Source organism: Talpa occidentalis, unplaced genomic scaffold (assembly GCF_014898055.3).
Source record: "Talpa occidentalis isolate TD23 unplaced genomic scaffold, MPIMG_talOcc4v2.1 talOcc4.6, whole genome shotgun sequence".
Classification (NCBI taxonomy): Eukaryota; Metazoa; Chordata; class Mammalia; order Eulipotyphla; family Talpidae; genus Talpa; species Talpa occidentalis.
In genome coordinates, this window is record NW_023604972.1 from 113735684 (window position 1) to 113747349 (window position 11666).

The 11666-nt window shown below is 37.9% G+C and overlaps 1 protein-coding gene across 2 annotated transcripts; it reads left to right on the forward strand.

Annotated features, from left to right (window-relative positions):
* The first annotated feature begins 983 nt into the window (after positions 1-983).
* On the forward strand, positions 984-11346 carry MOCS2 (molybdenum cofactor synthesis 2). 2 transcript variants are annotated; one of them, XR_008549143.1, is made up of 6 exons: positions 984-1120; positions 3614-3741; positions 4642-4792; positions 5910-6033; positions 7387-11017; positions 11205-11346. XR_008549143.1 is itself a non-coding variant. In XM_037530082.2 (5 exons), the coding sequence occupies exons 1-5, from the start codon at positions 1020-1022 to the stop codon at positions 7453-7455; spliced, it is 573 nt and encodes a 190-aa protein (XP_037385979.1). In that variant the 5' UTR covers positions 984-1019; the 3' UTR covers positions 7456-11346. The 2 variants fall into 2 exon arrangements, 1 of the variants encoding a protein (XP_037385979.1); XM_037530082.2 differs by having other exon boundaries at positions 7387-11346.
* The last annotated feature ends 320 nt before the right edge of the window (positions 11347-11666 follow it).

The following is an 11666-nucleotide window of genomic DNA, read 5'->3' on the forward strand; positions in this document are numbered from 1 at the left end:
TGAAACTCAGTGTGGGTAGCCGGAAAGGATTATGAGTTGTTATTGTTAAAAGCTATTTTTTCTCTACTTTCAGGTTGAAGTGTTGTATTTTGCAAAGAGTGCTGAAATAGCTGGAATTCGTTCAGAGACCATATCTGTACCACAAGAAATAAAAGCATTGCAGCTGTGGAATGAGATAGAATCAAGACATCCTGGGTAGTTAAAATGCTTATGATTAATACTTTAATATTTTTAAAATGTGTGAATGAAGAAATGCTAAAAGTAAAAAAAACTTGTTTGATTTCTGTGCTTAGTGTCAAAAAAGGGTCATTAATTGTATGTTTTAAAAATAATCCCTGAAAACTTTTAGTATTTAAAAATATGCACTTCCTTAAGGACAGTAAAATTTTTACTGAAGAAACACGGTGAACTACAATACCCCCAAAGAGATATGTTTCTTTTTATAATTTACAAAATACTGAAAATGTAGATTCTCATTTTTTACTTAAATGAAACAGTTACAAATTCTGTTAAAAGTATGTGCTTTATACCTTTATGTCCACTCCCTTCTCTGGAGAACTCAAACTCCACCCCCTCCCCCATTTGTTTAATTCTTCAAGGCTTACAGTATAAGCCAATGAAGAGTTGTTAGTAGTTTACTAACTGCTGACTCTTTTTTCTCTATGGTATATAAATTACTTTGATTAGCAACTTTGTAAGTGATGCTTCTAAAGTAATCTGGGTTTTTCTTTTCACTTTTTTTTTTAAAGATTTATTTATTTATACAAGAACTGGGGTACAGGTCAGAAGCGTGGGAGGGTGAGAGGTTTCACCAGAGACAGAGCAGGGAACAGAACAGGCAGACTGACAAAATACACTGCTGAGGGGAGCAGCGGGCAAGACTAAAGTAATCTAGGTTTTTAATTTCAGCTGAATAGATTTGAGGTCTAATCTAACACTGATTCTTCTAATTATATTCTTCCCCCACTTCAGATTGGCTGATGTAAAAAATCAGGTGATATTTGCTGTTCGTCAAGAATATGTCGAGCTTGGAGATCAACTCCTCTGGCTTCGATCAGGAGATGAAATTGCCATTATCCCCCCAATTAGTGGAGGGTAGTAGTGCTTTTGAGCCACTTGGGTATGTGAGATGTGTTTTTCCTAACCAATCTTGTGGGAAAGGATCATACAGTTGATAACTTGTTACATGATATGCTGCTGCTATATGCTTTTCATTAAGTCTATACCTGCTCTTTATTAAAATGGTAACTTTATTAATGCAAAAACCTACCTGTCATCTTTACATCAATTCTGTTGCAGACAGTTTAATGTTAGTTTAATCTGTTCTGTCAACATATTTATTCACTTAACATGGTTGATTGAGATCTTACTATGCATTTTTTCTTTTTTTTAAAACAATGTCCAGACACAATGCTGGACCTTGGAGAATTAATATCCTTATTTAGAATGAGCCAAAAAACTCATTTGTGTTCATATAGCTAATAATGGCAGACCTAACATTTAAATTCATATTACTGAACTCTCCAAGTTTTCACAATTATGCTTAGTAATGCTGGATGGTAGCTCTCCTGGGTACAGGGGAATGTAGAAAAATTTCCTAGCCAGCAAGTAAAAGGAACACTGTGCCTAAAAAGAAAACTACTGTTTTCCAGGTATGAAGAAACTGCTTTACTAGTATAGTTGTGTGCAAGTGACTCTGACCCATGTCATCTTTCCAAACAGCATAGTCCATAGTTGAATGAGAGTATTTAAGTAGAATATACTTGAGTGCATTTTTCAAGCTAATCTGGAGAGCTTGCCAGAATGAGGTTTAGTTTATTATCAACTGAAAAATAAATAATGAAGAAATTAATAGTCCTCCCTAATTAAAAGCTCTTGTTAAGAATGAAAGCAAGCTTTCTTAATTTGATAGAATCTTTTCTTCAAAATCAAGGGTAAATATCATATTCAGTGATGAGCTTGGTTTCCTCTAAGAAAGGAATAAGCTAAGGATGCGCATTTATTTTTTTCCAATTTTCCCCCCTTACTCACCTACAGGGCATTGCCACAAAGGTGAATAATAAAAATTTTAAAGTATGTTGCCCAGCATGCCAGCACTTAGAGATTGAATGTTTTTTAGACTGTTTGGAAATTATATAAAAAATTCATTGTTAGATATGTATCTTAATTTTATTTGGAAACTGGTCATCATATCACCATCATGATTTTGGAAAAATGTTATTTTTTGGAGTATGGTATTTATTCAGAAAAGAGTGGGCTGCCATTAAAGGAGTGTGTGTATATGATGGTGAGAGATGGTTGTGAATTAGGAAGATGACTCAAAACCATTGTGTATTACTTGTGTGCATTTGCCAGAATTTGTAGCATGTCATTTAAAAATCTGTCTGTCCTTATGGAACCAAGTTGTAGGAATTAAGTATGAAGTTGATAGACTGTATTTGGGTTACCTATATTTTATTGCAAAAAAAAATTAAAGAGGTGGAAGAAGCTCAAATAGCATGTAAAGGAGATGAAACATCCGGGACTCCAGTGACATAGGGATAATTGTATTTTTCTTTTTAGTAGCTGGAAGGAGATAGGGAAAAGAATGTGAGTTTTAGTAACAGTCACTTCGAGTGAGTTTAGTAACAGTCACTTCGAGTGAGTGCTTGAGTCCTCTTTCCAACATCTTTCAGTTTGGATGAATCCCCACAGGATCTGTGATTATATTCAGACACTTCATGGCCTCTATGGTCCAACCTTCCTACTCAATCTCAGTGTGTTCCTTCTCTGCCTTATTCTCTGCTCCTCTTAGTAGTTTCTGGAGCACATTGTCCTCTTTCTTGCCATTTCCTTTGTCTCTTCCTGGGGCCCTGTACCCCTTTTTTCTTTATAGGGCTCAACTTTAAATATTTCTTGAGAGAGGCGTTCATGCTATGTCTCAGAATCCTGTTTATATCCATGAGTTATCCCTGTTTTTAGTTGGTATTTATTGTTCTGTTTCTCCCATCCAGTATGAATGCCCCAAGGACAGGAGCCAATATCTTTTGTTCCCTGGTCTATATCTAGTGCATGGTGTAGTCTCTGGTCCTTATTATGTAAAAAAAAAATTGATGAATGAAATGACAAATGTGTGGCCAAAGGACTTTGCACAGCACCTAATGAATAGATGTGCACTTCATTCCCTGATTTCCTCAACTGCTTAGCTGGGCTTTGCCCTGTTGTAAAGGGAACCCTATGGAGTTCCTATGGAGCTTCTGCTTTTGCATAAAGGAAAAGACAGTCTGGCTGTGGCACTTGATAATCTAGTAGTTAGAAGTGTCTGTGGGTGAAGGTGTTGACTGGTGAACTGTACTAATGCAAGATGAATAGTAGTTCCAGAATTCAGAATTAACTGGCATATGAGACATATTACATTTTAAATGATCATGTTAAAAGTAAAGTCCTTTTTATGTCATGCTTGATTCATTTGGGATATTTATATTGTTTTGCTAACATTTTACACTTGCTTATTTTTATCATGCAAATTGTGCCTAACACATCTAATATAGAAAAATATAAATTGAAACAGCCCTTAAGTTGGATGTATTGCTTCGAATACCAATGTTAAGTCTTGTGAATATCTTATTTCTAGGAAAGTTATGAATGAAGTTGAAGAGAAATCTAAAGATATAATAAAATTCACTGCTGAGAAACTTTCAGTAGATGAGGTCTCACAGCTGGTGATTTCTCCACTCTGTGGTGCCGTATCCCTATTTGTAGGTGAGTTGTAATTTTCACAGCTTCTACTGACTACACTAGACAATAGAAGTTAGCAAGTGTTTTCCATGGTTAGTGTTAATAGAAGATTTTTTAATACAGACGAGAAACCTCAAGATTACTCATGGTGAGAGGTAGAGATTTTTTCAGTTCTTGTTTTGTCTTAATAACCTACAAATTAGCCTTTGTTAAGGCAAAAAAATAAAAAGTTGGATAAAAGTCATTATCATCAGAGGAAATTCTGTGTTTCTCTTATGGGGGTGCGGGGTGGGGGAGTGGTGATGGTAATAATTCAGTGCTAATCCTAAGAACATAATGTTTTCCTTTCAATTTTCAAGTGTTAACTGTGTGGAAAAGGAACATATCCTGGTTTGTCATGTGTTTTCAGTAAACTTGCCTAATAGGTATCATCTTATTTCCTTATCTTTGTAATAATGCTTTTGTTTTTCTCATTAAGATTGGGTAATGTGGAGCTAAGTAAGTCCAAAGGAGAAAGACAAATACCAAATGGTTTCACTTACATGTGGACTATAGAGAAACAGAGTCAGACAAAATCAAACCAGTAATAAACACTAGAAATCTGATTGTAGTATTGAGGCTACCAGAGGGGAAAAGAGAGGTTGGAGAGCAGGGTGTGGAGGGGGCCCACTGGGCTGGTAGAGGACCTTGGGTGTCTTGATGGTGGGTGTGGCATGGTTACGTACATCTGACTAGGTGGATCTGTTACCCCTGAATCATACAGAGTATTATAAACCAATGTTACCTTAATAAAAATTTTTTTGAAGTAATTTTTAGATAATTTGGCATGCTACTTGTCGGTACAAAAATCATCTTTTTATTCTAGTAATATGATGTTTCTATTATAAGGAGTAACCTATTTTAATTGCATTTTACCCCCCTCAGGGACGACAAGAAATAACTTTGAAGGGAAAAAAGTCATTAGCCTCGAATATGAAGCATACCTACCAATGGCAGAAAATGAAGTCAGAAAAATTTGTAGTGACATGAGGCAGAAATGGCCGGTCAAACACATAGCAGTGTTCCACAGACTGGGGTATGATGTCTATTGTCAATTTGAAAGTTAAATTCAGTTGTTATTGCCTTTGTACAAATTCTGATTCTGGAATTTCTCATAGAGATCTTGTATTCCAATGAGAGGGAGGTTTGTGTATCATTCAGAGGGAGCGTGACACTGCCTGAGTATTTGTCCTCTGATAACACAAGGAGAGTGCCTGAACTAGGCACTCTCTCAGACCCTGCACCAGCAGTCCCTACCTGTGCTAAAGTTCTCCAGGCCTTTTTCAAATTGTTTTGTAGTCTGGACTCTGATAATCTCATAAGAGATTTCTTTTCTATGAAAATGCCTTTAAAGGTCATTCAATGACAACCTTTTTGTACCACTAAGAAAAGCAGAGTTCTAAGCTTTAAAAATAACCCAGGAATTGAGACTACATCATCTATCATATTCTATTATTATTTTGTTTTCACTAAGTAATTTTATTAAAAATTAGTGATTGTTTTAATATTTACTGTTAGCAGTTTTGTTAACATTTATTGCTATTTAGTATTTTAAATGCTGGGTGATATCCAGCATGTTAGCTTTGGCTCCCTGGGCGTGACCTGGCACTGCACCCTGTTTGAGTCATAGGTTTGTTATGTCGTGGAAGTTGGCCATTCTTCTTGGTGCCCATCAAACAGGTTCAATAGATGGGCACTTGTAAATTAGCTGCAACTTCAGAAGCCCTCTGAAGATTGCAGCTGGAATGAATTAAGATTTCCTAACTAAACTGGGTATATAGTTCTAAGAATGCATCACTGGAATTTTTTTTTTTAAAGATTTATATTTTATTTATGCATACAAAATAAAATATGGGGTACAGGCCAGAGTCATGGGGGGTGAGAGGATTCACCAGAGACAACAGGCAAACTAACTGAAATACACTGCCTAGGGGAGCAGTGAGCAAGACAGGAAAGGTCTGCTGTGCCATGTGGGTTGCTCCCTGGCAGACTGGGGTTGAACTAGTGCTTCAGAGGCTGCAGATTGCTTCATAGTGCTGTGCTTATTAACCCCTTGCGTCACCAGGGAGGCCCTTCACTGATTTTTTTTTCATGTGTCTGTTAGATTATTTAAATTCAAGGAGATGGTAACTCTTTTCTTCATTTTCTTAAAGCTTAGTTCCAGTGTCAGAAGCGAGTATAATCATTGCTGTGTCCTCGGCCCATAGGGCTGCATCACTCGAAGCTGTGAGCTACGCCATAGATACTTTGAAGGCCAAGGTGCCCATATGGAAAAAGGTGAGTTAAGAAAGATCTCATTTTGCTATTTGGATATGATTTTTCTCAGGAATTTTTACAAGATAGGTACTAAGGGTTCCTACAGAGTTTGTGTTCATGGGCCTTCTCTGACTTAGAGGATCTTTATAGAATCCATGAAATAGAATATTTACATAATAGCTCCTTTCCAAGATTTGTCAAACATGAGAAATGCATGCCACAAAAAATGCAGGGCCTGGGGTACGTTTGATTAAGTGCCAACTATTAGAATTCCTAGTATGGACCAGTCCAGTGGTTCATATACAAAGTTACTTCCCTTGGGGTAGAATTCTCTTCAGAATAAAGTGTCTTTCCTTTGGTAAGTCAGAATAGTACATGGGTACTGAGGCAGTGGGTGATACAGAGATTCCTCAAGGCAGAAGAATGTTCTCCTGGGACTCCCTTTTAGGACAATAATAGGGTGCCATATTGCCTCGTTAGAAAAAAAAATGTATATTTAGAATTTCAGTAGGAAATTCTAGCTTGTTTTCTGTCAGTGCATCAAACCAATCAAAAAGAGCAAGTTAGTCTCTGGTTAAAGAGAGCATTTTGAAGGGGTGGAATTTCCCAACACACTCCTTCCTCCCCCAGTGCGGTTGCCTCAGCCGTGGGATTGTTGTATACTGTCAGTCTCAAACACATGGAAGGCCTTTGGAGAAGCATATTTTAGATATTTTGAAGTAGTTGGTGTGTTTGGAACAAAAGTTGAAAACTAAAGTCCTTCCATTTTCCCCATATGACAGGAGCCTAGTCCCCGGTCATGGTCCCAAATGGAATGAATTTTAGTTATTTCTTGGTATTTGAGACATCATGATCTCCATAGATACCACTGGCTGGGGATGCTCAAATCATGCACATTAATTTGCCTGGTATTTGCCTGTAGCCTGTGCACATCTGTCTGTATACTTTAAATCATCGCTAGATTACTTATATACCTAATACAATGTAAGTGCTATCCAGTCTTGCTTAGGGAACAGTCACAAGAGAATTCTTTGCGTGTTCGGTACGCATGTGGCCATGTGGGCGCCGCTACATAGGACATGTTTTCTCTCAGTGCGTGCAGAACCCCGAGGGCTGGCTGTAAGGTGTTCTGTGGCTGCACCTTGTTAAGATTTCTTGTTTATCTTCTTTCCTTTTGTATTGGGAACCCTTAAATATAGGGAACATGTTTATTTGCTTTTCTGCTCTCAGTGCTTTATACACATGTTTATTGTGTTGTTACAAGTGGAGCAGATTTAAATAGTTAAATAGTTCATTTGCCTGATTTATTCATTTATACTTGGTTTTATTAAAATGCTCTGTTTTGAATAGCTATGGTTCTATTTATTTTTTTAGGAAATGTATGAAGAATCATCATCATCTTGGAAAAGAAACAAAGAATGCTTTTGGGCAAACAATGATTGAATCATTTATGTTTTATAATACTGATATTTTAATCTGGTAAACTTCTATTTTTGATCACATTTTATTTTTTTCTCCCTATTTAAGGTTTATTGAAGCACAATCTCTTATGTTGCACTAATAGTATAAATAGAAAAGAAAGCAAAATAAGTGGTATGTAGCATGAAGGCTTACGCAGGAGCCAGAGATGTAGGAAAGGCTTGAGGGAAGGAAATGAAGAGTAATTAAATGTAAGGAAGGATGCCTGTGGTAGACCTACTAGTCCATGACTGAGTTCTGATTGAAACTTGACTCACACTGAAGTGAAGCCCTTTCCTCACTGACTTTGTCTCCAAGAGAGCCTCCCACCCCCGCCCTGTCCCCGTAATCCAGTGATGTGATTCTATCAGGGATGCATTATGGGTATGTTGGCAAAACTGGAAGGTATAAAAATTCACTATCAGATAATCTTGATATATTTTTAGAATTTATATATTTAAAAAATTAAATAAATACACAATTAAATTTAAAAGCAGTGTTTTCCTATTTTAAAAAATTGAGTGTAATACCTAAAATATTTCATGACATTTATTGTATTTTAGAATCTATTACCATAATATTTATGATATTTTATTAGTTTATTAGTATTGTATAAATATACAGATTAGCATCAATTTATATAAAATCTGACAAACTAGTAATAAGGCTGTGTTATCATGTTGATGTTTAATATTTGATCTTTAGCCAATTAAAAAGGAGAATTATGATTATTAGAGCATTTTCAGGTAGTTTCCTTTTTCATAGTTTATGCCACATCATTACTGAAATCATTAATAATTAAATTTTCTGTAAGCTCTTTATATGAAACAGGGTACAATTTTTGTTTGGTCACCTATACACTGTCTTCATAGAGCTGAAATATAAGTTCCAAATATAATTCTTTTTAATTTTTATTTTAATTTTAGGGTTACATTTTTGCTCTTATGTGCACATATTCCAGTCTCCCTCCACCAAACTGCTGGTGTATAATTCTTAGAGTAATAAAATTTGAGGTAGTTTTAGGCAACGGACACTATAAAATTTAAATTATGTATATTAGGAACCAAGACCATACTTTTAGACACCTTATTTGTTAGTAATAACATTACATCTAGTGAAATATTTTTTTATCTAAAGAATTCATATTTTCAAAAAATAAACACCTGTTGTGTGCTGGGCACCCACCTTATCCACCAACCCTAAGTCCATAGGGGAGATTCTGCATCCTGCCTTTGCCTAAAACCTGCAGGACAACCACAATGTTAGGAATCGCCTGGTTACTTGGTGCTTATTCTTTTGCTAGATCAGAGAGAGGAGGTCAGAAGGTTCCTGGGAAGGCACCTGTATCTCCATAACAACTCTTCTAACTGAAATGGGGCTGCCTGTCTGGTCTGAGCCTTATCCTCTCTAAACTCAATGCCAACTCAGCGCCACCAAACTTTTTAGCCTGCCTCTATTTGAGAACAGGGGTTGAGAATACAGGCAATTGCATTATATCCCAAAGCTCATTACTGTGGGGTTTCTGGCCCACCATAAATATCCCTAGGATTTTGTATCCACATTAATAATGTGATGTTTATTGTCATGTATGTTAATACGAGAAATAGGTGGATTTCACGATTTTTCTTCTCAAGTATTTCTCTGGAGGATCTTTATTGCTAGCAGTTACAATTTTAAGGAACCTGAGACAGTCTTTAACTGTTTTTAGAGAAGCATGCCTTCATTAAGTAGGTTTATTCTAAATCTGTGAAAGTCTATTATGCTTATAAGTCTGCAATACAGAGGTTAAGCAGTTAGTCTGGAACATTCCTGAAAGGCTTTAGTGCATTGTATTGGACTTAAACAGGGCCCTCATTGATCCTTACTTTCTTTGGAATGGCAAAGTTAGCTGGTGGTTTGTGAAATTAAGGAGCTAGCTTCACTCTGCTATGCCTTTCTACCTATAACTTGGAAACTCAAATAATCACAAAAGCAAACTAAAACCAATTCCATTTTAAAGCAAACTGCCTGCAAAGTTTCAAGTCACTTTGGAACTGTGACTTTTTGTGATGGTGAGGTTAAGTTCATTCAAGAAGTAGGAAATTCAAATTACTCTGCTGCAACTATTTTTCAACAGGTAGCAAAATGAAATGAATTTTCTCTTCCTTGAATAAAACTAACAGCAGATGGTCAATGAATGAAATGTTTTGTGATTTTTGTGGATATTTTTGTCTTGTGGATATGATGTTTAGATCACAGCATATTTTCAGTACAAGAAATAGTAGTGAAGAAGCCAGGGGTCTCAGATCCCCAAATGAAGCTGTGGGAAAATCAGAAGTGGATTCCTGGATATTATCTTGACTGAAACACCTTTTCCTTTCCTGGCTGGCACACCTGTCATCCAAGCCGCCTCTGCATTATCTTGGACTGTTGCTGTGACTTGTTGACTGTCTCTTGCTGCCGCTTCATCTCCCACTTAGGTCATTTCATCATCCAACTCAGCTGATCACATCCTAGAACCTTAAAGTCCTCACCATGGCCAAACCTTCCACATGGGGCTCCTGCCTGTCCCTCTCACTCTCTTGCCCCAGGCTTGCTGCTTTGCTGTGGCCAACTTGTGGCCTGTTATTTTGCTTTAGAGCTCTTAACCCATCCCTTCTTCTAAGATGCTCTTCCTCCAGATATTCCCCTAGTCCGCATCTACACTTTACTGAGGAACTATTTACCTCTGAGAGCCTTCTGTGACTATCCTATTTAAAACTGGAATCCTATTCTCTTACCCTGCTTTCTTTCTCTTTATGGCACAACTGCTCCCTGATACGCTGCATCTACTTGTCTATCACTAGACTAAATTTCTGAGGCCAGGGGCTTTTATCTCATCACAATGTAACCAGTACATGCCTTCAAAAGTACAGTAGGTGTTAAGTATTATTTTCCAAATAAGCACACCTGGCCCATGTCGCCTAGTTGTAGTGTTTACAGGTGCAGAAAAGTATCTGTTAAATGAGTCCGTGAGTAGGCACAACTTCTCTCCATTCCTTCCCAGTTCCCATTCTGGAACATCTGGTGTGTTGGGGACCTCTCTCACCAGGGCCGTATTTGTGTGATGTAGAGAGGCAGCTCACCCAGCAGAGGGCAGTAGAGCCAATGCTCTAGTCAGAGCTGCTGGAGTTGGATTTTAGTCTGTTACTTTTTCACAACTCCGAGGTCAGTTCCGTCAGTAACCATTCCCTATACAGTACACTAGGTTGGGGGGAACCTCCGCTGACAATTACTCCTGATTTTGTATAAGATCAGGACTTGTATAAGATGATTTCCAATTTTCAATTGGTATCTTTAATCCTTTAAAGTACTAAGGATTAAGATTCAGGGGTTTTTTGAAAATGCTATTTGTAGTTTTTAAAAGGTCATAGAGTAAAAGGAATTACTTTTTTTAAAATGAGTAAATGTGAAAATTATTTTTTAACTTAGGATAAATTGGTAGCTTGAAAACGTGTCTTTAGCCGCATTCCCTCACCTACTCTGATAAAGCTGATATGGAAGGGGAGGTGTGATGACCGACTGTAGGGTAAGTGAATTGTTCAGGCTTTCACGCCGCTGGCCTCTGTGGCTGTCACTTGTGGCCTTGAATGTAGAAGGCACTTGGGAGCGTGGGCGTGGGGCATGCATGCCTGATGATAGACACCTGGTCTGTGGGGTGGGCATGGGTAAGTGGGCACACCGGAGGCTGAGGCTGTAAGGGCTGTATCACTCAGAGACAGAAACCGCTACGCAAAACGGCTGCAAGCAGAGAACGGCTAAGAAGATGAGCAACGGCTACTGCAGGACCACTCAACGATGCCAGAGAGAGCCCAGAGAGAAAGTAAAGATTCACTGGGATCTGGGGAGCTTGGTTGATTCCAGTATCCCGCACCCCCCCCCCCCCCCCCACCTCCCTACCTGCCCTGTGCCTAGTTGCCCCACTACACAGATGGGCCGCTGGACCTTTGCACTCAGGTGCTGTGTGTATCACGGTGGCCAGCTTGTGAGCCAGTGTGCATCTTATAAATTCAGCACACCCATGGCAGTTTTAGCCTTAAAAATATGTAAGCCTCACTAAAAAAAAAAAAAAAAACAACTGAAGGTGACTGCTTTTGCAAGTTGCAGCAGGTTACCCGGCTGTTCCCGCCACTCAAAGAACAGGTGTTATTTCAACAGGTAAGTTGTGCTTTAGAGCA

Coding starts and splice junctions, on each gene's coding strand:
- MOCS2 (XM_037530082.2), top strand. CDS start 1,020: ATGTCGAGCTTGGAGATCAACTCCTCTGGCTTCGATCAGGAGATGAAA. Junction 1,121..3,613: donor AGTGCTTTTGAGCCACTTGG/GTATGTGAGATG, acceptor TCTTATTTCTAG/GAAAGTTATGAATGAAGTTG. Junction 4,793..5,909: donor GCAGTGTTCCACAGACTGGG/GTATGATGTCTA, acceptor ATTTTCTTAAAG/CTTAGTTCCAGTGTCAGAAG.